General features: G+C 48.3%; 1 protein-coding gene across 1 annotated transcript in view; it reads left to right on the top strand.

Moving 5' to 3' along the window:
- The window catches only part of LOC140390350 (uncharacterized), a 209,423-nt gene that overhangs the window by 130,662 nt on the left and 51,321 nt on the right, over positions 1-27,440 (top strand). Inside the window, exons 3-5 of the mRNA XM_072475423.1 lie at positions 7,516-7,725; positions 18,361-18,526; positions 18,933-19,630. Coding sequence (XP_072331524.1) covers positions 7,516-7,725; positions 18,361-18,526; positions 18,933-19,630 — 1,074 coding nt within the window. The remainder of the gene's footprint in view (positions 1-7,515; positions 7,726-18,360; positions 18,527-18,932; positions 19,631-27,440) is intronic.

Here is a 27,440-nt window from a genome sequence, read left to right as displayed (position 1 = left end):
TGGGTATGAAGAGTCGGTGTGGACACTGGGTGTGTACACTGGGTATGAACAGTGCGTGTGTACACTGGGAATGTATAGTGTGTGTGTACACTGGGCATGAACAGTGAGTGTGTATACTGGGTATGAACAGTGAGTGTGTATACTGGGTATGAACACTGTGTGTGTACACTGGGTGTGGACACTGGGTATGAACAGTGGGTGTGGACGCTGGGTATGAAGAGTGGGTGTGGACACTGGGTGTGTACACTGGGTATGAACAGTGCGTGTGTACACTGGGAATGTATAGTGTGTGTGTACACTGGGTATGAACAGTGGGTGTGTACACTGGGTATGAACAGTGCGTGTGTACACTGGGCATGAACAGTGTGTGTGTACACTGGGTATGAACAGTGTGTGTGTACACTGGGTATGAACAGTGTGTGTGTACACTGGGCATGAACAGTGTGTGTGTACACTGGGTATGAACAGTGTGTGTGTACACTGGGTATGAACAGTGCGTGTGTACACTGGGTATGAACAGTGGGTGTGGACACTGGGTATGAACAGTGGGTGTGGACACTGGGTATGAACAGTGTGTGTGGACACTGGGTATGAACAGTGTGTGTGTACACTGGGTATGAACAGTGCGTGTGTACACTGGGAATGTACAGTGTGTGTGTACACTGGGTATGAACAGTGGGTGTGTACACTGGGTATGAACAGTGCGTGTGTACACTGGGAATGTACAGTGTGTGTGTACACTGGGTATGAACTGTGCATGTGTACACTGGGTATGAACAGTGTGTGTGGACAGTGTGTGTGTACACCGGGTATGAACACTGTGTGTGGACAGTGTGTGTGTACACTGGGTATGAACAGTGCGTGTGTACACTGGGTATGAACCGTGTGTGTGGGCAGTGTGTGTGTACACTGGGTATGAACAGTGCGTGTGTACACTGGGTACGAACAGTGTGTGTGGACAGTGTGTGTGTACACTGTGTAAGAACAGTGTGTGTGGGCAGTGTGTGTGTACACTGGGTATGAATAGTGCGTGTGTACACTGGGTATGAACAATGTGTGTGGACAGTGTGTGTGGACACTGGGTATGAACAGTGCGTGTGTACACTGGGTACGAACAGTGTGTGTGTACACTGGGTATGAACAGTGTGTGTGTACACTGGGTATGAACAGTGTGTGTGGGCAGTGTGTGTGGACACTGGGTATGGACAGTGGGTGAATACACTGGGTATGAACAGTGTGTGTGTACACTGGGTATGAACAGTGTGTGTGTACACTGGGTATGAACAGTGTGTGTGTACACTGGGTATGAACAGTGTGGGTGGACACTGGGTGTGGACACTGGGTATGAACAGTGGGTGTGTACACTGGTTAAGAACCGTGTGTGTGTACACTGGGTATGAACAGTGGGTGTGGACACTGGGTATGAACAGTGGGTGTGTACATTGGGTATGAACAGTGTGTGTGTACACTGGGTGTGGACAGTGTGTGTACACTGGGTATGAACAGTGGGTGTGTACATTGGGTATGAACAGTGGGTGTGTACACTGGGTATGAACAGGGTGTGTGTACACTGGGTATGAACAGTGTGTGTGGACAGTGTGTGTGTACACTGGGTGTGGACAGTGTGTGTGGGCACTGGATATGGACAGTGGGTGTGAACACTGGGTATGAACAGTGGGTGTGGACAGTGCGTGTGGACAGTGTGTGTGGACAGTGTGTGTGTACACTGGGTATGAACAGTGCGTGTGTACACTGGGTGGGTACACTGGGTGTGGACAGTGGGTATGTACACTGGGTGTGGACAGTGGGTGTGTACACTGGGTATGAACAGTGTGTGTGTACATTGGGTGTGAACAGTGTGTGTACATTGGGTGTGGACACTGGGTGTGGACAGTGGGTGTGTACACTGGGTATGAACAGTGTGTGTGTACATTGGGTATGAACAGCGTGTGTGGACACTGGGTGTGGACACTGGGTATGAACAGTGGGTGTGTACACTGGGTATGAACAGTCTGTGTGGACACTGGGTATGAACAGTGGGTGTGTACACTGGTTAAGAACAGTGTGTGTGGACACTGGGTATGAACAGTGGGTGTGTACACTGGGTATGAACAGTGTGTGTGGACAGTGTGTGTGTGGACAGTGTGTGTGTACACTGGGTATGAACAGTGTCTGTGGACACTGGGCATGAACACTGGGTGTGGACACTGGGTATGAACAGTGGGTGTGGACACTGGGTATGAACAGTGGGTGTGGACACTGGGTATGAACAGTGGGTGTGTACACTGGGTGTGAACAGTGTGCGTGGACACTGGGTATGGACAGTGGGTGTGGACACTGCATATGAACAGTGTGTGTGTACACTGGGTATGAACAGTGTGTGTGGACACCGGGTATGAACAGTGGGTGTGTACACTGGGTATGAACAGTGTGTGTGTACACTGGGTATGAACAGTGGGTGTGTACACTGGATATGAACAGTGTATGTGGACACTGCATATGAACAGTGTGTGTGTACACTGGGTATGAACAGTGTGTGTGTACACTGGGTATGAACAGTGGGTGTGGACACTGGGTTTGAACAGAGTGTGTGTACACTGGGTTTGAACAGAGTGTGTGTACACTGGGTATGAACAGTGTGTGTGGACACTGGGTATGAACAGTGTGTGTGGACACTGGGTATGAACAGTGGGTGTGTACACTGGGTATGAACAGTGTGTGTGTACACTGGGTATGAACAATGGGTGTGGACACTGGGTATGAACAGTGTGTGTGGGCAGTGTGTGTGTACACTGGGTATGAACAGTGTGTGTGTACACTGGGTATGAACTGTGGGTGTGGACACTGGGTATGAACAGCGTGTGTGGACAGTGTGTGTGTACACTGGGTATGAACAGTGTGTGTGGACAGTGTGTGTGTACACTGGGTATGAACAGTGGGTGTGGACACTGGGAATGAACAGTGTGTGTGTACACTGGGTACGAACAGTGTGTGTGTACACTGAGTATGAACAGTGGGTGTGGACACTGGGTATGAACAGTGTGTGGGTACACTGGGTATGAACAGTGCGTGTGTACACTGGGTATGAACAGTGTGTGTGTACATTGGGTATGAACAGTGTGTGTGTACACTGGGTATGAACAGTGTGTGTGGACACTGGGTATGAACAGTGTGTGTGTACACTGGGTATGAACAGTGTGTGTGTACACTGAGCATGAATAGTGGGTGTGTACACTGTGTATGAACAGTGTGTGTGTACACTGGGTACGAACAGTGTGTGTGTACACTGGGTACGAACAGTGTGTGTGTACACTGGGTATGAACAGTGGGTGTGTACACTGGGTATGAACAGTGTGTGTGTACACTGGGTATGAACAGTGCGTGTGTACACTGGGTATGAACAGTGTGTGTGTACACTGGGTATGAAGAGTGTGTGTGTACACTGGGTATGAACAGTGTATGTGGACACTGGGTATGAACAGTGTGTATGGACACTGGTTATGAACAGTGTCTGTGTACACTGGGTATGAACATTGGGTGTGCACACTGGGTATGAACAGTGGGTGTGTACACTGGGTATGAACAGTGTGTGTGTACACTGGGTATGAACAGTGTCAGTGGACAGTGTGTGTGTACACTGGGTATGAACAGTGGGTATGGACAGTGTGTGTGTGGACAGTGTGTGTGTACTCTGGGTATGAACAGTGCGTGTGGACACTGGGTATGAACAGTGTCTGTGTACACGGGGTATGAACAGTGGGTGTGTGCACTGGGTATGAACAGTGTGTGTGGACACTGAGTGTGGACAGTGTGTGTGTACACAGGGTATGAACAGTGGGTGAGTACACTGGGTATGAACAGTTAGTGTGTACACTGGGTATGAACAGTGTGTGTGTACACTGGGTATGAACAGTGGGTGTGGACACCGGGTATGAACCGTGGGTGTGTACACTGGGTATGAACAGTGTGTGTGTACACTGGGTATGAACAGTGGGTGTGTACACTGGGTATGAACAGTGTGTGTGGACACTGCATATGAACAGTGTGTGTTTACACTGGGTATGAACAGTGTGTGTGTACACTGGGTATGAACAGTGGGTGTGGACACTGGGTTTGAACAGAGTGTGTGTACACTGGGTTTGAACAGAGTGTGTGTACACTGGGTATGAACAGTGTGTGTGGACACTGGGTATGAACAGTGTGTGTGGACAGTGTGTGTGTACACTGGGTGTGGACAGTGTGTGTGGACACTGGATATGGACAGTGTGTGTGTACACTGGGTATGAACTGTGGGTGTGGACACTGGGTATGGACAGTGGGTGTGTACACTGGGTATGAACAGTGGGTGTGGACACTGGGTTTGAACAGAGTCTGTGTACACTGGGTATGAACAATGGGTGTGGACACTGGGTATGAACAGTGTGTGTGGACAGTGTGTGTGAACACTGGGTATGAACAGTGTGTGTGTACACTGGGTATGAACTGTGGGTGTGGACACTGGGTATGAACAGTGTGTGTGGACAGTGTGTGTGTACACTGGGTATGAACAGTGTGTGTGGACAGTGTGTGTGTACACTGGGTATGAACTGTGGGTGTGGACACTGGGTATGGACAGTGGGTATGTACACTGGGTATGAACAGTGGGTGTGTACACTGGGTATGAACAGTGTGTGTGTACACTGGGTATGAACTGTGTGTGTGTACACTCGGTATGAACAGTGCGTGTGTACACTGGGAATGTACAGTGTGTGTGTACACTGGGTATGAACAGTGGGTGTGGACACTGGGAATGAACAGTGTGCGTGTACACTGGGTACGAACAGTGTGTGTGTACACTGAGTATGAACAGTGGGTGTGGACACTGGGTGTGGACAGTGTGTGTGGACACTGGGTGTGGACACTGGGTGTGGACACTGGGTATGGACAGTGTGTCTGTACACTGGTTATGAACAGTGTGTGTGGACACTGGGTATGAACAGTGTGTGTGGACACTGGGTATGAACAGTATGTGTGGACACTGGGTGTGGACAGTGTGTGTGGACACTGGGTATGAACAGTGTGTGTGGACACTGGGTATGAATAGTGGATGTGTACACTGGGTATGAACAGTGGGTGTGGACACTGGGTATGAACAGTGTGTGTGTACACTGGGTATGAACAGTGGGTGTGTACACTGGGTATGGACAGTGTGTGTGTACACTGGGTATGAACAGTGTGTGTGTACACTGGGTATGAACAGTGTGTGTGTCAACTGGGTATGAACAGTGGGTGTGTACACTGGGTATGAACAGTGTGTGTGTACACTGGGTATGGACAGTGTGTGTGTACACTGGGTATGAACAGTGTGTGTGGATACTGGGTATGAACAGTGTGTGTGGACACTGGGTATGAACAGTGGGTGTGTACACTGGGTATGAACAGTGGGTGTGGACACTGGGTATGAACAGTGTGTGTACACTGGGTATGAACAGTGGGTGTGTACACTGGGTATGGACAGTGTGTGTGTACACTGGGTATGAACAGTGTGTGTGGACACTGGGTACGAACAGTGGGTGTGTACACTGGGTACGAACAGTGTGTGTGTACACTGGGTACGAACAGTGTGTGTGTACACTGGGTATGAACAATGTGTGTGTACACTGGGTATGAACAGTGGGTGTGTACACTGGGTATGAACAGTGGGTGTGTACACTGGGTATGAACAGTGTGTGTGTACACTGGGTATGGACAGTGTGTGTGTACACTGGGTATGAACAGTGTGTGTGGACACTGGGTGTGAACAGTGTGTGTGTACACTGGGTACGAACAGTGTGTGTGTACACTGGGTACGAACAGTGTGTGTGTACACTGGGTATGAACAGTGTGTGTGTACACTGGGTATGAACAGTGGGTGTGGACACTGGTTATGAACAGTGTGTGTGTACACTGGATTTGAACAGAGTGTGTGTACATTGGGTATGAACAGTGAGCGTGTACACTGAGTGTGTACACTGGGTATGAACAGTGGGTGTGGACACTGGGTATGAACACTGTGTGTGTACACTGGGTGTGGACACTGGGTATGAACAGTGTGTGTGTACACTGGGTATGAACAGTGGGTGTGGACACTGGGTATGAACAGTGTGTGTGTACACTGGGTGTGAACTGTGGGTGTGGACACAGGGTATGAACAGTGTGTGTGTACACTTGGTGTGGACAGTGTGTGTGGACACTGGGTATGAACAGTGTGTGTGGACACTGGGTGTGGACAGTGAGTGTGTACACTGGTTATGAACAGTGTGTGTGGACACTGGGTGTGGACAGTGTGTGTGTGGACACTGGGTGTGGACACTGGGTATGAACAGTGTGTGTGGACACTGGGTGTGGACAGTGTGTGTGGACACTGGGTATGAACAGTGTGTGTGGACACTGGGTGTGGACAGTGTGTGTGTACACTGGTTATGAACAGTGTGTGTGGACACTGGGTATGAACAGTGTGTGTGTACACTGGTTATGAACAGTGTGTGTGGACACTGTGTGTGGACAGTGGGTGTGTACACTGGGAATGAACAGTGGGTGTGTACATTGGTTATGAACAGTGTGTGTGTACACTGGGTATGAACAGTGTGTGTGGACACTGGGTATGAACAGTGTGTGTGTACACTGGGTATGAACAGTGGGTGTGTACACTGGGTATGAACAGTGTGTGCGGACACTGGGTGTGGACAGTGTGTGTGTACACTGGTTATGAACAGTGTGTGTGGACTCTGGGTGTGTGGACAGTGTGTGTGGACGCTGGTTATGAACAGTGTGTGTGGACACTGGGTATGAACAGTGGGTGTGGACACTGGGTATGAACAGTGTGTGTGGACACTGGGTATGAACAGTGGGTGTGGACACTGGGTATGGACAGTGTGTGTGTACACTGGTTATGAACAGTGTGTGTGGACACTGGGTGTGGACAGTGTGTGTGGACACTGGGTGTGGACAGTGTGTGTGGACACTGGGTGTGGACACTGGGTGTGGACGCTGGTTATGAACAGTGTGTGTGGACACTGGGTATGAACAGTGGGTGTGGACACTGGGTATGAACAGTGTGTGTGGACACTGGGTATGAACAGTGTGTGTGGACACTGGGTATGAACAGTGGGTGTGTACACTGGGTATGAACAGTGTGTGTGGACACTGGGTATGAACAGTGGGTGTGGACACTGGGTATGGACAGTGTGTGTGTACACTGGTTATGAACAGTGTGTGTGGACACTGGGTGTGGACACTGGGTGTGGACAGTGTGTGTGGACACTGGGTGTGGACAGTGTGTGTGGACACTGGGTGTGGACACTGGGTGTGAACACGTGACTTTCTGACTCAGGCCAAGGGGTGGGCACCAACATTCAAAGTGGTCGACTGGGCGTTCATCTCATTACTTGTGAATTGTCTGCCAAATCGTTGCCTTCGAGTCACGCGGACCATGAAGAATAGCTCACTGAGTTTGTTAAAGGTGCTGATATATATACTGTGTCCTTCTTGTTGCAGAATGGAGAGAGTGAATATAATGGTGGGCAGGAGAACGGTGAGGTGACAGCTTTTACAGACACGAGTGCTGAGATGAGTCAACCCAGTTGTCCCACTGACGGGAGTGGGGAGGATGATGGTCCCAGGCCACAGGAAGACTGCACCACTGAAGCTGTGAGGCACCCCAGGCTTGACCTTTTGCCCCTGGATACCAACAATGTAAACAATACGGTGAGCGCAAAAATATCAGAAAACAGTCTTGGGTCTTTCTGTTGCCCTTCTTAACCGGCACTGGCTGCACATGTGGTGAATAGGAATCCTGTATTTGCAGTGTTTCCCTGAAGTAAAGATGGCCACAGGGGCCCAGTAAGTTAGCGTACTCACCTGGGATGTCTTATCACTTAGATAATTATCTTTTTTATTATTCCTTTTGCCAAAATAGACAGTTTCACATTTGCCCAAATTATATCCCTTCTGCCAGATCTTTGCTCACTCACTTACCCTATCTATGTCCCCTTGTCGCCTCCGTACGTCCTCTTCACAACTTACGACCCCACCTATCTTTGTGTCATCAGCAAATTTAACTGGTGTCTTTTGTCCCTCCGTCCATGTTATTTATATAAATTGTCAACAGTTGAGGTCACAGCACTGATTCCTGTGGCTCACCAACTTGCGAAAGCGAAAAAGACGCATTTAACCTACTCTTTGTGTCCTGTTAACTAACCAACCTTCCACCCATGCCAACGTGTTACCCCCCCCCCCCGCCCCCCCCCCCCCCCCGCCCACACCACCAAGTTTTATTTTCCCCGATAACCTTTGATGTCGCACCTTAGAAAATATCTGCTGGAAATCTAAGTCCAGTACATCCAGCGGTTCCCCTTTATTCGCAGCATGTTACGTCTTTAAAGGACTCCAGTAAATTGGTCAAACGTGATTTCCCTTTCACAAGACCATGTTGCCTTTGCCCGATTACTTTGAATTTTTCAACGTCCCTTTATTCTTGGCTTCAATGAACGTCTTTAATTAGGGCTTCCAACATTTTCCCTCTGACAGATGTGAGGCTAACTGGCTTCCTCTCCGTCCCCCTTCCTTCTTTAAAAATAATATTTAATTGAGGTATTTGAAAATTTTTATAACAGTAACAAAAACAATGACATCAACATGGTAAAATAAACATCCCCCCCCCTCAGCCCAATCTTCACAAACCTCAACCATACAACAACAATCCGCCCGCCCGACTTCCGGAGGCGGACAAGGAGTGGTAGGTCGCACATTTGATAGCTCCCGCCTGTAACGGACTTTTGGACCTTTTTCCCCCGGTTTGTTTTGGATTTTGTGGGATAAAGCAGTGAAGAGTGAGGCAGTGAGGAGACATCCCCCTCCGGTGTATGGAGAATTGGACCAGAAGTGAACGTGTGAGACGACAAAGCCCTATAAGGGAGACGCAAGCAGAGCTGGTAACGCGGGACAGCGTGGCGGAGAGCAAGGGCCGCGGGGAGACGGCACAGTGGTCGACGGAGCAGCGGGTGAAGTTTTTCGAGGATTGCTTCGCCAAGCTGAAGAAGGACACGCTGGACCCGATTAAGGCTTCGATTGATCAAGTGGTTCAGAATCAGGAAACCCACGGGAGAGCGATCCAGGAGGTGGAACAAAACACGAGAAGTACATAACCGTGCTGGAAAGCAAGGTGGGGGATGATGAACGACCACCAGAAAAGAATGCAGGAGAAGCTGGAGGACCTGGAGAATAGGCCCAGGAGGCAGAATCTCAGAATTGTTGGCCTCCCTGAAGGCTGTGAGGGATCGGTTGCGAGGGCCTATGTGACGGACATGTTGAAGGAGTTGATGGGGGCTGGGGCGTTCCCTCGGCCTCTGGAATTGGACAGAGCGCACAGAGCCCTCGCAAGGAAGCCCAGAGCAAACGAGCCGCCGATTCCATGGTGGTTTTCATCGTTTCATGGACAAGTATTGGGACGACGTGGAATTGATGAGGCGGGTGTTAGGTAAGATCCCAGACTTAGAGTCACATAACCTGATCATGGGAGGGGACTTCAACACAGTCACTGATCCGGAATTGGACTGGTCAAAATCCAGACAGGGAGGAGGCCGACTTCGGCAAAGCAATTGAAGGAGTTTATGGAACAAATGGGGGGAGTAGACCCATGGAGGTTTGCACGGCCGAGGTCGAAGGAGTTTTCCTTTTTTTCACACGTCCACAAGGTATACTCTCGCATCAACTTTTTTGTTCTGAGCAAGGCGCTAATATCGAAGGTGGTGGATACTGAGTATTCGGCAATTGCAGTGTCGGATCATGCCCCGCACTGGGTGGATCTACGGGTTAGTGTGGAGAGAGGGCAACGCCCGCTGTGGAGACTGGATGTGGGGTTGCTAACGGACAAGGCGGTCTGTGGCGTGTTAACAAGTCCATCCAGAACTACCTGGAAACAAATGATACGGGGGGAGGTCTCTGCAGCGACGGTCTGGGAAGCTTTGAAGGCAGTGGTCAGAGGGGAATTACTCTCGATACGGGCCCACAGAGAAAAGGTGGAACGGGCTGAGAGGGATAGATTAGTGGAGGAGATACTCCAGGTGGACAGGAGATACTCGGAGGCCCCGGACGTGGGGCTACTGAGGGAGTGGCGGAGGTTACAGGTGGAGTTTGGGCTGTTGACCACAGGGAAAGCAGTGGAACAGTTGAGGAAGGCAAGGGGGGCGATCTATGAGTACGGGGAAAAGGCAAGCAGAATATTGGCGCACCAGCTCAGGAAAAGAGAGGCGGCCAGGGAGATAGATAAAGTAAAGAGTAGAGACGGTAATACTATCCTGGACCCAGTGGGGGTGAACGAGGTGTTTAAGGACTTTTATAGTAAATTATATGTGTCGGAACCCCCGGCTGGGGTGGAGGGGATGAGGCAATTTCTGGATCAGTTAAGGTTCCCGAGGGTGGACAAGGACCTGGTGGAGGGGCTGGGAGCCCCAATTGAGATTGAGGAAATAATCAAGGGGCTGGAGGGCATGCAGTCGGGCAAGGCCCCGGGGCCTGACGGCTACCCGGTGGAATTCTATCAGAAGTTTTCAGAGATATTGTGCCCACTGCTGGTGAGGACATTTAACGAAGCAAGAGAGAAGGGAGTCCTCCCCCCAACAATGTCGCAGGCCTCGATTTCATTGATGCTGAAACGGGAGAAGGATCCGGAGCAATGCAGGTCATACAGGCCGATTTCTCCACTGAATGTGGATGGCAAACTGCTGGCTAAGATACTGGCCACAAGGATAGAGGACTGTGTCCCGGGGGTAATAGGGGAAGACCAGACGGGATTTGTTAAGGGCAGGCAACTCAAGGCCAATGTTCGAAGGCTTCTAAATGTTATTATGATGCCCTCAGAAGGAGAGGAGGCGGCGGTGGTGGTAGCGATGGATGCGGAGAAGGCTTTTGATCAGCTGGAGTGGGATTACCTGTGGGAGGCACTGGGAAGGTTTGGGTTTGGTGAGGGCTTTATTAACTAGGTGCGGTTTCTCTATCAAGCACCAGTAGCGAGTGTGCGTACGAACCGGCTGAGGTCGGGGTATTTTGAACTACACCGAGGAATGGTTAAGGCTGCCCCCTCTCCACATTACTGTTTGCTCGGCCATAGAGCCATTGGCCATGAGAGCCTCTGGGAACTGGAAAGTCCTGGTGCGGGGGAGGGGGGTGGGGGGTTTGGGGCGCACCGGGTCTCGCTCTACGCAGATGACCTGCTCTTGTATATTTCGGACCCGTTGGAGGGGATGGGGGAAGTAATGTGAATCTTGGGGGAATTTGGCAATTTTTCGGGGTATAAATTGAACATGGGGAAAAGTGAGATGTTTGCGATCCAGGCAAGAGGACAGGAGAAAAGACTGGGAGAGCTGCCGCTTATAATGGTAGGGAAGAGCTTTCGATACCTGGGAATTCAGGTGGCCCAGAAATGGGAGGTACGACACAAGTTAAACCTATCCCAGTTGGCGACTTTAAGAGATGGGACATGCTCCCGATATCACTGGCGGGGAGGGTACAGACCGTGAAAATGACGGTCCTCCCCAGATCTCTGTTTTTCAGTGCCTCCCCATCTTCATCCCTGAGTCCTTTTTCAAGTGGGTGAATAAGATTATTTCGGGCTTTGTGTGGGCGGGTAAAACCCCGCGAGTGAGGAAAGTGTTGCTGGAGCGCAGTCGGGGGGGAGGGTGGGTTGGAGCTGCCGAACTTCTGCAATTACTACTGGGCGGCTAATATAACCATGATCAGGAAGTGGGTAGTGGGGGAGGGGTCGGCAGAGGAGCGGATGGAGGCGGCGTCACGTAAAGACACCAGTCTGGGAGCATTGGTAACGGCACCTCTGCCGTTCTCGCCGGCCCGATACTCCACACGTCCGGGAATAACCACAGGTTTGTACCGGGTAGGCTAGATGGCGGGTTCCGGAGTTGGCAGAGGGCAGGAACTAGAAGGATGGCAGATCTAGTTATAGATGGGAGCTTTGGAGGATAAATTTTAATTGCCAGCAGGGAATGGTTTTAAGTATTTTCAGGTGCGCGACTTCCTGAGAAAACAGGTGCCGGCCTTTCCGCTGCTGCCGCCACGGGGGATACAGGATAGAGTAGTCTCCAGTACCTGGGTGGGAGAGGGGAAGGTATCGGATATTTACCAGGAGCTTTCGGAGGCGGAGGTAGCACGGTAGCATTGTGGGTAGCACAATTGCTTCACAGCTCCAGGGTCCCAGGTTCAATTCCGGCTTGGGTCACTGTCTGTGCGGAGTCTGCACATCCTCCCCGTGTGTGCGTGGGTTTCCTCCGGGTGCTCCGGTTTCCTCCCACAGTCCAAAGACGTGCAGGTTAGGTGGATTGGCCATGATAAATTGCCCTTAGTGTCCAAAATTGCCCTTAGTGCTGGGTGGGGTTACTAGGTTATGGGGATGGGGTGGAGGTGTGGAACTTGGGTAGGTTGCTCTTTCCAAGAGCCGGTGCAGACTCGATGGGCCGAATGGCCTCCTTCTGCACTGTAAATTCTATGAAATTCCGGTGGAGGATCTTAAGGGCAAGTGGGAGGATGAGCTTGGAGGAGAGATAGAGGCGGGTCTATGGGCGGATGCCCTAAGCAGGGTTAATACCTTCTCATCGTGCACCAGGCTTAACCTGATACAAGTTAAGGTAGTCCACCGGGCACACATTACAGCGGCTAGGATGAGCAAGGTTTTTGGGGTTGAGGATAGGTGTGCGAGGTGCGGGAAACCCAGCAAATCATGTCCACATGTTTTGAGCATGCCCGAAGCTCAGAGAGTTTGGGGCAGGATTTTGCTAAGGCAATGTCCACGGTGCTAAAAACACGGGTGGTGCCGAGTCCAGAGATAGCGATCTCTGGAGTGTCAGAAGTCCCGGGAGTTCAGGGGGCGAAAGAGGCCGACGTCTTGGCCTTTGCCTCCCTAGTAGCCTGGAGACGGATTTTATTAATGTGGAGGGACTCAAAGCCCCCGAGTGTAGAGACCTGGGTTAGGGACATGGCTGGGTTTCTCAGTCTCGAGAAAATAAAGTTTGCCTTAAGAGGGTCAATGTTAGGGTTCGCCCGGAGGTGGCAGCCGTTCCTCGTCTTTCTCAGGGATAATTAAAATGTCAGCAGATGCAGTATTCCAAGGGCGGGGGGGTGGGGGGTGGGGGGGGGGGGGGGGGGGGCGGGGGGGGGGGGGCGTGGACGGATTGTTGTTGTATGGGTGAGGTGTGTGAAGATTGGGCTGGGGGGTTGGAATGTTTAGTTTACCATGTTGATGTCATTGTTTTTGTTACTGTTATAAAAAATTTCAAATACCCTTAATAAAATATTATTTTTAAAAAACAATCCGCCCGCCCACCCCCGCCTTGGAATACTGCATCTAAATCGCCCCCCTTGCCTTCCTCAACAGTTCCACTGCTTTCCCTGTGGTCAACAGCCCAAACTCCACCTGTAACCTCAGCCACTCCCTCAGTAGCCCCTCGTCCGGGGCCTCTGAGTATCTCCTGTCCACCTGGCGTATCTCCTCCACTAATCTATCCCTCTCAGCCCGTTCCACCTTTTCTCTGTGGGCCGGTATCGAGATTAATCCCCCTCAAAGCTTCCCAGACCGTCGCTGTAGAGACCTCCCCCGTATCATTTGTTTCCAGGTAGTTCTGGATGGACTTGTTAACCCGCCCACAAACCGCCTCGTCCGCTAGCAACCCCACATCCAGTCTCCACAGCGGGCGTTGCCCTCTCTCCACACTAGCCCGTAGGTCCACCCAGTGTGGACGTGTGAAAAAAAGGAAAACTCCTTCGTCCTCGGCCGTGCAAACCTCCATGGGTCAGCACGGTAGCACAAGTGGATAGCACTGTGGCTTCACAGCGCCAGGGTCCCAGGTTCGATTCCCCGCTGGGTCACTGTCTGTGCGGAGTCTGCACGTTCTCTCCGTGTCTGCGTGGGTTTCCTCCGGGTGCTCCGGTTTCCACCCACAGTCCAAAGACATGCAGGTTAGGTGGATTGGCCATGCTAAATTGCCCCTTAGTGTCCAAAAAGGTTAGGAGGGGTTACTGGGTTACGGTGAGGGTTTAAGTGGGTCGGTGCAGATTCGATGGGCCGAATGGCCTACTTCGGCACTGTATGTGTGTTCTTGTTCTACTCCCCCCATCTGTTCCATAAAACCCTTCAATTCCTTTGCCGCAGCCGGCCTCCTCTCTGTCTGGATTTTAACCAGTCCAATTCCGGATCAATGGCTGTGTTGAGGTCCCTTCCCATGATCAGGTTATGTGACTCTAAGTCTGGGATCTTACCTAACATCCGCCTCATCAATTCCACGTCGTCCCAATTCGGAGCATGTATGTTCACAAGTACCACTCGCACCCCCTCCAGCTTCCAACTCACCCCTGTCTGAAACAATTCTCCCTGCCTCGAATGCCACTCGTTTGCTGATCAAGATCGCTACCCCCCTGGTCTTTGAGTCCAGTCCTGAGTGGAACACTTGGCTAACCCACCCCTTCTCCCTTCCTTTTTACTTAAAGAGCTACTTTCACTATTGTCCAATCTAGCGGAATCTTTTCCGAATAAAGGCTACGGGATTCTCTGTCAGCGGGATCCTCCACTTCACCGGCAGTGCACGCATGCCCACGGTTATCCCAACGTCATGGGGTGGCCACATGGAAACCCCCCCATCGGCCGGCTACGGGGACGGAGAATCCCGCTGCTGACTGGGGCGCAGGGAGAATCCCGCCCAGGGAGTTTCGGAAAAGTAAAACCAACTCATCGACTATTTCACCAGCCACTAAGACCCGAGGATAAAGTCCATCAGGACCTGGGGTCTTATCAGCCAGCAGCTCCATCAATTTGCTCAGTACCGCCTCCCTGGTGATTGCAATTTTCCTGAGTTCCTCTCTCCCTCCCTTTCATTTCCTGGGATGTTATTTGTATCCTCTCTGTGAAGACTGATGCAATTCATCGGCCAGCTCCTTGTTTTCCATCAGTAATTCCCAAGACGCTCTTTCTGACGGACCAACACTCCCTTTGTTAACTCTGCTCTTTCTGAGGAGGTTGCAGAAACTCCTACTATCTGTCTTTGTATATTTCTCGCTAACTTCCTTTTGTACTCTAAATTTTTCCTCTTTATAAATATTTTAGTGTTCCTTTGCTGTTCTGTATGTTCTGCCCAATCTACTTTATTTCAGCGCATCTTCACACACACACACCCACCCTTTGGGGAATAATGGGGCGAGTGGGGAAAGGATTCCCGAGCTGACTATCCGCCAGTTGAACAGTGTGGAACTCACCTTCCAGTCCGGGGTTGGAATCGAACCTGGGGTTTCTAGTCCAGCTGTGGGGCCGGGGGGGGGGGGGGGGGGGGGGGGGCACTACCCCTCGCGCCACAACGTCTCCTCCAATCTACTGACCTGTATCTTTGTGCAATAAAATGCTTTTTCTTTAGAGTCACAGAACGGAATAGAATCATGTAATCTCAACAGTGCAGAAGGAGGCCATTCAGCCCATCGAGTCTGCACCGGCCCTTGGAAAGAGCACCCTACTTAGCCCACGCCTCCACCATATCCCCGTAATCCAGTAACCCCACCTAATCTTTTATTTGGACACTAAGGGCAATTTATCATGGCCAATCCACCTAACCGGCACAGCTTTGGACTGTGGGAGGAAACCGGAGCGCCCGGAGGAAACCCACGCAGATACGGGGAGAATGTGCAGACTCCGCACAGACAGTGCCCCAAGCCGGGAATTGAACCTGGGACCCTGGGACTGTGAAGCAACTGTGCTAACCACTATGCTACCGTGGTGCCCACATTAATGCTAGACATTAAGGGACAATTTTAAATGGCCAACCCGCCTAACCTGCACATCTTTTGACTGTGGGAGGAAACCGGAGCACCCGGAGGAAACCCACGCAGACACGGGGAGAATGTACAGATTCCACACAGACAGCTACCCAAGGTTGGAATAGAACCTGGGTCCCTGGCTCTGTGAGGCAGAAGTGCTAACCACTGTGCCACTGTGACGCTAAGTTTGACACGATCTTTAGTTTTTTAGTTAACCACAGATTGTGTGGGTCCTTCCCTTGGAACTTTTTCTGCTTGTTCGAACATATCTAATTTGTGTCTTTGGAAATATTTTCTTAAATGTTTGCCAGTGCATCTCTATTGATCTATTACTTAACCGAATTTGTCAGTTATTGTTCGCTAGCTCTACTTTCATCCCCTCATAATTGCCCATTATTTAAGTTCAAATTACGAGTCTTGTTCCCACTCTTCTCGTTCTCAAACTGAACGTAAAATTCAATCATATTATGATCACTGTTACCTAGGGGTGACTGAACTATGAGGTCATTAATTAATCCCCAGCTTGTTCCAAAATACCAGTTCTAAAAAAGCCTGCTCTGTGATTGGTGCCAGAACGTGCTGTTGAAATATTGGAATAACCTAAGCTGAAAGCATTCTATGAATTCCTCACATAATAAAAAGAGAAAGTGCTGGAAACACTCAGCCGGCCTTGCAGCATGTGTGGCGAGAGAAGTAGGGTTATCATTTTGTGTCTGTGTGCCTCTCCTGCAGACAATTCCTCACCTATGTTACCTTTGCCCATCTGGTTTCTCCAGTCGACACATATACTGACTAAGAAGGCAGAGAGTTGGGATAAAAGGTTCTTTATCGGAATGGCAACCGGTGACGAGTGGTGTCCCGCAGGGTTCAGTGTTGGGGCCACAGCTGTTCTCTTTATATATTAACGATCTAGATGACGGGACTGGGGGCATTCTGGCTAAGTTTGCCGATGATACAAAGATAGGTGGATGGGCAGGTAGGATGGAGGATGTGGGGAGGCTGCAGAAAGATTTAGACAGTTTAGGAGAGTGGTCCAAGAAATGGCTGATGAAATTCAACGTGGGCAAGTGAGAGGTCTTGCACTTTGGAAAAAAGAATAGAGGCATGGACTATTTTCTAAACGGTGACAAAATTCATAATGCTGAAGTGCAAAGGGACTTGGGAGTCCTAGTCCAGGATTCTCTAAAGGTAAACTTGCAGGTTGAGTCCGTAATTAAGAAAGCAAATGCAATGTTGTCATTCATCTCAAGAGGCTTGGAATATAAAAGCAGGGATGTACTTCTGAAGCTTTATAAAGCATTAGTTAGGCCCCATTTAGAATACTGTGAGCAATTTTGGGCCCCACACCTCAGGAAGGACATACTGGCACTGGAGCGGGTCCAGCGGAGATTCACACGGATGATCCCAGGAATGGTAGGCCTCACATACGATGAACGTCTGAGGATCCTGGGATTATATTCATTGGAGTTTAGGCGGTTGAGGGGAGATCTAATAGAAACTTACAAGATAATGAATGGCTTAGATAGGGTGGATGTAGGGAAGTTGTTTCCATTAGCAGGGGAGACTAGGACCCGGGGGCACAGCCTTAGAATAAAAGGGAGTCACTTTAGAACAGAGATGAGGAGAAATTTCTTCAGCCAGAGAGTGGTGGGTCTATGGAATTCATTGCCACAGAGGGCGGTGGAGGCCGGGACGTTGAGTGTCTTTAAGACAGAAGTTGATAAATTCTTGATTTCTCGAGGAATTAAGGGCTATGGAGAGAGAGTGGGTGAATGGAGTTGAAATCAGCCATGATTGAATGGTGGAGTGGACTCGATGGGCCGAATGGCCTTACTTCCACTCCTATGTCTTATGGTCTTATATACTCCAGTCTACACATATACTGACCACATGATTATCGCTGTACCTTTCTGACAAGCTCCCATAATTTCCTACCTTGTACACCATCCTCCCTTGTGGTTCTTGTTCGGGGGAGAACCTGGGCACCATTCCCGCAAGTGAGTTTTGTCAGACTGGGGAACAGTGGTCTCTTCTCTCTCTCTAAAGATGGATTGGTCACGCTAAATTGCCCATTTGTGTTCAAAGGTTAGGTGGGGTGTTACAGGGGTGGGACGGGGGGAAATGGGCCTGGATAGGGTGCTCTTTTGGAGGGTTGGTGCAGACTCGATGGGCCGAATGGCCTCCTTCTGCACTGTAGGGATTCTACAGTGTAAGGGCACCGAATGAAATAGGTGCAACCCTAGCCCAATCCCTACTGGCTGGATCAATTATATTGAATTTTATAGCACAGGGGACAGTCTATTCGGCCCAAAAGGTCCATGCTAGTCTTTATGAGCCTCTTCCTTCCCCTACGCCATCTCATCTCGTCAATGTTTCCTCTTGTTCCTTACTCCCTGCCTAGTGAATCAGGGCATGGCAGAAAAGCCACTTCATTGGCCGTTTTTGGAGCTGCCTTCTGCCAGGAGCTTGGCTGGGATTGGCTGAGTGGGATGTCACTCTATGTCATATTGTCTCTCTCTCTCTCTCGCTCTGCAGACTAAACGTTTGACCCCTGACTTCAGTGACCGCGAGGTGTTCCTTGATCTGGTGTGGGAGGTCCAGAGCAGACGTCTGAATGACCAACGGTGCTCTTTCCGTAAGAAGGTCAAAGACCGTCGAGCATATAGATCGATGCCCTCAACACCTCTGGACAAAGAGAAACGTAAGGGATACATATGTATGGATGCATGGACACGCACAGATGAAGATCGGGTGCATTATTGTGGTGGTGTATATGGATGTGCAAATGTCCATAGGTGTGTATCTGTATGGACGTACACATACGTGCAAATGGATGTGAAGGTATACATGGTTGTCAATGTGTATAGGGGACAGTATGTGCATGGATGGACAGGTGCACATGGATGTGTAGGTGTACATGGTTGCCAATGTGTACACGGACGTGGCTGTGTACATGGTCCTGCATGTGTATGGATGTACACGGATGTGTAGGTTTGGATGTATGTGTGTATTTGTAAAGATGGAGGTACATGTTATGAAGGCTGGAGAGATGAAGTTGAATTGAAATATTTTCATGCCACTCTGCTAATCTTCCACCTTCTTTGCAGCTTTTTTCCCCTCCATGTCGTCACTGCAAACGGAAGAGTTCTTCGACCTCATTGCCTATTCGCAGAGCCGTCGCCTCAATGACCAGCGAGCAGACTTTGAAGACTCCCCCACAGTTGAACTCAGCTCCCCTTTTCCTGAGGACATTGTTGAGTACCTGGCTCCAGTGGGAAGGGCGGCATCTCAGACGCAGAGAGGGGAGGCTCCAGCAGCAACTCCAGCAGAGAGAAACCAGAATCCCGCAGAGGAGGAAGAGATTCCAGCAGAAGGGGCGGAGGGGCCAGCAGAAGGAGCCAAGAGCCCAGCAGAGGGAGCTGGGGGTCCAGCAGAGGGAGCTGAGGGGCCAACAGAAGGAGCCAAGAGCCCAGCAGAGGGAGCTGGGGGCCCAGCAGAGGGAGCTGGGAGTCCAGCAGAGGGAGCTGGGTGTCCAGCAGAGGGGGCTGAGAGGCCAGAAGAGGTAGACGCTAGCCCAGCAGAGGAAGCTGGGAGTCCATCAAGGGGAACCGAGCGGCCAGCAGACGGAGCCGAGAGCCCAGCAGGGGAAGCTGAGAATCCATCAGGGGGAGCTGACAGCCCAGGAGAGAAAGGGGAAGCTCCAGCAGAGGAAGAGAATAATCCAGCAGTGAGAGAGGAGCTGCCAGCAGAGAAAGTGAAGAAGGAGCCGGAAGATGAACTGTACAACACCATCATGACACATCAGGTACAGGGAAACAAAAGGGTCAACTCTTGATCTGAGTGGGGGGTGGTTGGGGTGGGGGTGTGGGCAATAGGCAGCCCAGAAAAGAGACATTGTCCAGTTGTTTTCTTTGTCCTGTCATTTCTGGGTGTAAGGTCAGTGGGTCGATACGTGGTTAGTCCTACCTTTTGTTTTCTTTATTCGTTTGAGGGAGGAGGCCGTCGCTGGCCGGGCCTGCATTTATTGCCCATCCCTGAGGGAATTTAAGAATCAACCACATTGCTGTGGGTCTGGAGTCACATGTAGGCGAGACCAGGTAAGAAGTATGACAGATTTCTTTCCATCATCAGTGAACCAGATTGGTTGTTATGAGAATTAACAATGGTTTCAGGGTCATCGCTGCACTTCTAATTCCAGATTTTACAAAAAAAAATTCAAATTCCACCAACTGCCCTGGTGGGATTTAAACCCAGGTCCCCAGAGCACTACCCTCGGTCTCTGGATTACTAATCCGGCGACAATATCACTGTGTCACTGCCTCCCCGAATTACATAGGCTGGAACACTTGCCTCTGGAAAATAGAAGAGGTGATTAGCTCAAGGTCTCCAAGAGTATGAAAGGTTTGTTCAGAGTCAATGTAGAGAAGATGTTTGCCCTTGTGAGTGCAACCAGAACCAGGGAGCATAAATCCAACAGAAATTCAAGAGAAACCCCCTTCTCCAGACAGTGACTAGAGCATGGAACTCGTCATCATATAGAGTAGAAGAGGTTCCAGTTGAAAAGTGGCAAGTACCACTCATGCCCCACTTGGGCCATGCAAGAGGGAATCTAACCATCTCCAACAAGAGGGAATCTAACCATCTCCAACAAGAGGGAATCTAACCATCTCCAACATGAGGGAATCTAACCATCTCCAACAAGAGGGAATCTAAACATCTCCAACAAGAGGGAATCTAACCATCACCAACAAGAGGGAATATAACCATCTCCAACAAGAGGGAATCTAACCATCACCAACAAGAGGGAATCTAACCATCACCAACAAGAGAGAACGTAACCATCACCAACAAGAGGGAATCTAACCATCACCAAAAAGAGAGAATCTAAACATCTCCAACAAGAGGGAATCTAACCCTCACCAACAAGAGAGAACCTAACCATTACCAACAAGTGGGAATCTAACCATCACCAAAAAGAGAGAATCTAACCATTACCAACAAGAGGGAATCTAACCATCACCAAAAAGAGAGAATCTAACCATCACCAACAAGAGGGAATCTAACCCTCACCAACAAGAGAGAATCTAACCATCACCAACAAGAGGGAATCGAACCATCGCCAACAAGAGAGGATCTAACCATTTCCAACAAGAGGGAATTTAACCATCTCCAACAAGAAGGTCTCTAACCATCTCCAACAAGAGGGAATCTAAACATCTCCAACAAGAGGGAATCGAACCATCTCCAACAAGAGAGAATCTAACCAGCTCCAACAAGAGGGACTCTAACTATCTCCAACAAGAGAGAATCTAACCATCATCAACAAGGTAGAATCAAACCATCACAAACTAGAGGGACTCTAACATCTCCAACAAGAGGGAATCTAACCATCAACAACGAAAGGAAATCTAACCATCACCAACAAGAGGGAATTTAACCATCTCCAACTGGAGAGAATCTAACCAGCTCCAACAAGAGTGAATCTAACCATCACCAATAAGAGGGAATCTAACCATCAACAAGAGGGAATCTAACCATCACCAACAAGAGGGAATCTAACCACCCCGACAAGAGTGAATCTAACCATCACCAATAAGAGGGAATCTAACCATCAATAAGAGGGAATCTAACTATCTCCAACAAGAGGGAATCTAAACATCTCCAACAAGAGGGAATCTAACCATCTCCAACCAGAGGTAATCTAAACATCTCCAACAAGAGGGAATCTAACCATCTCCAACAAGAGGGAATCTAAACATCTCCAACAAGAGGTAATCTAACCATCTCCAACCAGAGGGAATCTAACCATCTCCAACAGGAGAGAATCTAACCATCTCCAACAAGAGGGAATCTAACCATCTCCAACAAGAGTGAATCTAACCAGTCCAACAAGCGGGTATCTAACCATCACCAACGAGAGGGAATCTAACCACCGTGACAAGAGGGAATCTAACCATCTCCAACAAGAGAGAATCTAACCATCAACAACAAGAGGGAATCTAACCATTACCAAAAAGAGGTACTCCAACCATTACCAACAAGAGCAAATCGAACCATCTCAAACAAGTGGGAATCTAACCATAAACCAGAGGAAATCTAGCCATCTCCAACAAGAGGGAATTTAGCCATCTCCAACAAGAGGGAATCTAACCATCAACAACAAGAGAGAATCTAACCATCACCAACAAGATGGAATCTAACCATCTCCAACAAGAGGGAATCTAACCATCAACAACAAGAGAGAATCTAACCATCACCAACAAGATGGAATCTAATCATCTCCAACAAGAGGGACTCTAACCATCTCCAAAAAGAGGGAATCTAACCATCTCCAACAAGAGGGAATCTAACCATCACCAATCAGAGAGAATCTAACCATCACCAACAAGATGGAATCTAATCATCTCCAACAAGAGGGACTCTAACCATCTGCAACAAGAGGGAATCTAACCATCACCAACTGGAGGGAATCTCACAATCTCGTACAAGAGGGAATATAACCATCGTCAACAGGCGAGAACCTAACCACCTCCAAAAAGAGGGAATCAAACCATCACCAACAAGAGGGACTCTAACCATCCCCAACAAGAGGGAATCAAACCATCTCTAACAGGAGAGAGTCTAACCATCTCCAACAAGTGAAAATCTAACCATCACCAACAAGAGGGAATCTAACCATCAAAAACAGAGAATCTTAACATCTCCAACAAGAGGGAATCTAATCATCAACAAGAGAGAATCTAACCATCTACAACAAGAGGGAATCTAATCATCATCAACAAGAGGGAATCTAACCATCATCAACAAGAGGGAATGTAACTATCTCCAACAAGAGGGAATCTAACCATCTCGAAGAAGAGCGACTCCGACCATCACCAACAAGAGAGAATCTAACCATCTCCAACAAGAGAGAATCTAACCATCACCAACAAGAGGGAATCTAACCATCAACAACAAGAGCAAATCTAACCATCACCAACAAGAGGGAATCTAACCATCACCAACAAGAGGGAATCTAACAATTACCAACAAGAGAGAATCTAACCATCAACAACAAGAGCAAATCTAACCATCTCCAACAAGAGGGAATCTAACCATCACCAACAAGAGGGAATCTAACAATTACCAACAAGAGAGAATCTAACCATCACCAACAAGAGGGAATCTAACCATCAACAAGAAGAGGGAATCTACCGATCACAAACAAGAGGGACTCTAACCATCAACAACAAGAGCAAATCTAACCATCACCAACAAGAGGGAATCTAACCATCACCAACAAGAGGGAATCTAACCATCACCAACAAGAGGGAATCTAACAATTACCAACAAGAGGGAATCTAACCATCACCAACAAGAGGGAATCTAACAATTATCAACAAGAGGGAATCGAACCATCACAAACAGGAGGGATCTAACCATGTCCAACAGGAGAGAATCTAACCATCACCAACGAGAGGGAATCTAACCATCTACAACAAGAGAGAAACGAACCATCTTCAACAAGAGGTAATCTAACCATCTCCAACAAGAGGGAATCTAACCATCTCCACCAAGAGGGTATCTAACCATCATCAACAGGAAGGAGGGAATCTACCGATCACAAACAAGAGGGACTCTATCCATCAACATCAAGAACGAATCTAATCACATCCAACAAGAGGGAATCTAACCATCTCCAACAAGAGAGAATCTAACCATCACCACCAAGTGGGAATCTACTCATCTCCAACAAGAGGGAATCTAAACATCACCAACAAGAGAGAATCTAACCATCACCAACAAGAGTGAATCTACTCATCAACAACAAGAGGGAATTGAACCATCTACAAAAAGAGAGAATCTACTCATCAACAACATGAGGGACTCTAACCATCCTCAACAACAGGGAATTCAACCATCTCCAACAAGAGGGAATCTAACCATCACCAACAAGTGAGAATCTAACCATCACAAACTAGAGGGACTCTAACCATCTCCAACAGGAGAGAATCTAACCATCTACAACAAGAGAGAAACTAACCATCTTCAACAAGAGGTAATCTGACCATCTGCAACAAGAGGGAATCTAACCATCACCAACAAGAGAGAATCTAACCATCTCCAATCAGAGAGAATCTAACAATCTCCAACAAGAGGGAATCAAACCATCACCAACAAGAGGGAATCTAACCATCTCCAACAAGAGAGAATCTAACCATCTCCAACAAGAGGGAATCTAACCATCTGCACCGAGAGGGAAACTAACCATCGTCAACAGGCGAGAACCTAACCACCTCCAAAAAGAGGGAATCAAACCATCACCAACAAGAGGGACTCTAACCATCTCCAACAAGAAGGAATCTAACCATCACCAACGAGAGGGAATCTAACCATCACCAACAAGAGGGTATCTAACCATCTCCAACAAGTGTAAATCTAACCATCACCAACAAGAGGGAATCTAACCATCAAAAACAGAGAATCTTAACATCTCCAACGAGAGGGAATCTAATCATCAACAAGAGAGAATCTAACCATCTACAACAAGAGGGAATCTAATCATCATCAACAAGAGGGAATCTAACCATCATCAACAAGAAGGAATGTAACTATCTCCAACAAGTGGGAATCTAACCACCCCGACAAGAGGGAATCTAACCATCTCCAACAAGAGGAAATCTAACCATCTCGAAGAAGAGGGAATCTAACCATCTCCAACAAGAGGGAATTTCACCATCAACAACAAGAGGGAATCTACCGATCACAAACAAGAGGGACTCTAACCATCAACAACAAGAGCAAATCTAACCATCACCAACGAGAGGGAATCTAACCATCACCAACAAGAGGGAATCTAACAATTACCAACAAGAGAGAATATAACCATCACCAAAAAGAGGGAATCTAACCATCACAAACAGGAGGGAATCTAACCATCTCCAACAAGAGTGAATCTCACCATCTCCAACAAGAGGGAATCTAATCTTCTCCAACGAGAGAATCTAACCATCTCCAAGAAGAGAGAATCTAACCAACTCCAACAAGAGAGAAACTAACCATCTCCAACAAGAGGGAATCTCAATATCTCCAACAAGTGGGACACTAACCATGTCCAACAACAGGGAATCTAACCATCACCAACAAGTGAGAATCTAACCATCTCAAACAAGAGCGAATCTAACCATCACTAACTAGAGGGACTCGAACCATCACAAACAGGAGAGATCTAACCATGTCCAACAGGAGAGAATCTAACCATCACCAACGAGAGGGAATCTAACCATCTACAACAAGAGAGAAATGAACCATCTTCAACAAGAGGTAATCTAACCATCTCCAACAAGAGGGTATCTAACCATCACAAACAAGAGGGACTCTATCCATCAACATCAAGAGCGAATCTAATCACATCCAACAAGAGGGAATCTAACCATCTCCAACAAGAGAGAATCTAACCATCACCACCAAGTGGGAATCTACTCATCAACAACAAGAGGGAATCTAACCATCACCAACAAGAGGGAATCTAACCATCGCCAACTAGAGGGAATCTAAACCTCACCAACAAGAGAGAATCTAACCATCACCAACAAGAGGGAACCTACTCATCAACAACAAGAGGGAATTTAACCATCTACAAAAAGAGAGAATCTACTCATCAACAACACGAGGGACTCTAACCATCCTCAACAACAGGGAATTCAACCATCTCCAACAAGTGAGAATCTAACCATCACAAACTAGAGGGAATCTAACCATCTCCAACAGGAGAGAATCTAACCATCTACAACAGGAGAGAATCTAACCATCTACAACAAGAGAGAAACTAACCATCTTCAACAAGAGGTAATCTGACCATCTCCAACAAGAGGGAATCTAACCATCTCCAACTAGAGGGAATCTCACAATCTCGTACAAGAGGGAAACTAACCATCACCAACAAGAGGGAATCAAACCATCTCCAACAAGAGAGAATCTAACCATCACAAACAAGAGGGAATCTAACCATCTCCAACAAGAGGGAATCAAACCATCTCTAACAGGAGAGAGTCTAACCATCTCCAACAAGTGAAAATCTAACCATCACCAACAAGAGGGAATCTAACCATCAAAAACAGAGAATCTTAACATCTCCAACGAGAGGGAATCTAATCATCATCAACAAGAGGGAATCTAACCATCATCAACAAGAGGGAATGTAACTATCTCCAACAAGAGGGAATCTAACCACCCCGACAAGAGGGAATCTAACCATCTCCAACAAGAGGAAATCTAACCATCTCGAAGAAGAGCGACTCCGACCATCACCAACCAGAGGGACTCTAACCATCTCCAACAAGAGAGAATCTAACCATCAACAACAAGAGGGAACCTACCGATCACAAACAAGAGGGACTCTAACCATCAACAACAAGAGCAAATCTAACCATCACCAACGAGAGGGAATCTAACCATCACCAACAAGAGGGAATCTAACCATCTCCAACAAGAGGGAATCTAACCATCACCAACAAGAGGGAATCTAACCATCTCCAACAAGAGGGAATCTAACCATCACCAACAAGAGGGAATCTAACAATTACCAACAAGAGAGAATATACCCATCACCAAAAAGAGGGAATCTAACCATCACAAACAGGAGGGAATCTAACCATCTCCAACAAGAGTGAATCTCACCATCTCCAACAAGAGGGAATCTAATCTTCTCCAACGAGAGAATCTAACCATCTCCAAGAAGAGAGAATCTAACCAACTCCAACAAGAGAGAAACTAACCATCTCCAACAAGAGGGAATCTCAATATCTCCAACAAGTGGGACACTAACCATGTCCAACAACAGGGAATCTAACCAGCACCAACAAGTGAGAATCTAACCATCTCCAACAAGAGCGAATCTAACCATCACAAACTAGAGGGACTCGAACCATCACAAACAAAAGGGATCGAACAATGTCCAACAGGAGAGAATCTAACCATCACCAACGAGAGGGAATCTAACCATCTACAACAAGAGAGAAACGAACCATCTTCAACAAGAGGTAATCTAACCATCTCCAACAAGAGGGAATCTAACCATCTCCACCAAGAGGGAATATAACCATCTCCAACAAGAGGGTATCTAACCATCACCAACAGGAAGGAGGGAATCTACCGATCACAAACAAGAGGGACTCTATCCATCAACATCAAGAGCGAATCTAATCACATCCAACAAGAGGGAATCTAACCGTCTCCAACAAGAGAGAATCTAACCACCACCACCAAGTGGGAATCTACTCATCAACAACAAGAGGGAATCTAACCATCACCAACAAGAGGGAATCTAACCATCGCCAACTAGAGGGAATCTAAACATCACCAACAAGAGAGAATCTAACCATCACCAACAAGAGGGAATATACTCATCAACAACAAGAGGGAATTTAACCATCTACAAAAAGAGAGAATCAACTCATCAACAACATGAGGGACTCTAACCATCCTCAACAACAGGGAATTCAACCATCTCCAACAAGAGGGAATCTAACCATCACCAACAAGTGAGAATCTAACCATCACAAACTAGAGGGACTCTAACCATCTCCAACAGGAGAGAATCTAACCATCTACAACAGGAGAGAATCTAACCATCT

The sequence above is a fragment of the Scyliorhinus torazame genome, chromosome 14, assembly GCF_047496885.1.
Source record: "Scyliorhinus torazame isolate Kashiwa2021f chromosome 14, sScyTor2.1, whole genome shotgun sequence".
Taxonomy (NCBI): Eukaryota; Metazoa; Chordata; class Chondrichthyes; order Carcharhiniformes; family Scyliorhinidae; genus Scyliorhinus; species Scyliorhinus torazame.
This window is presented reverse-complemented; position numbering and strand designations above follow the sequence as displayed.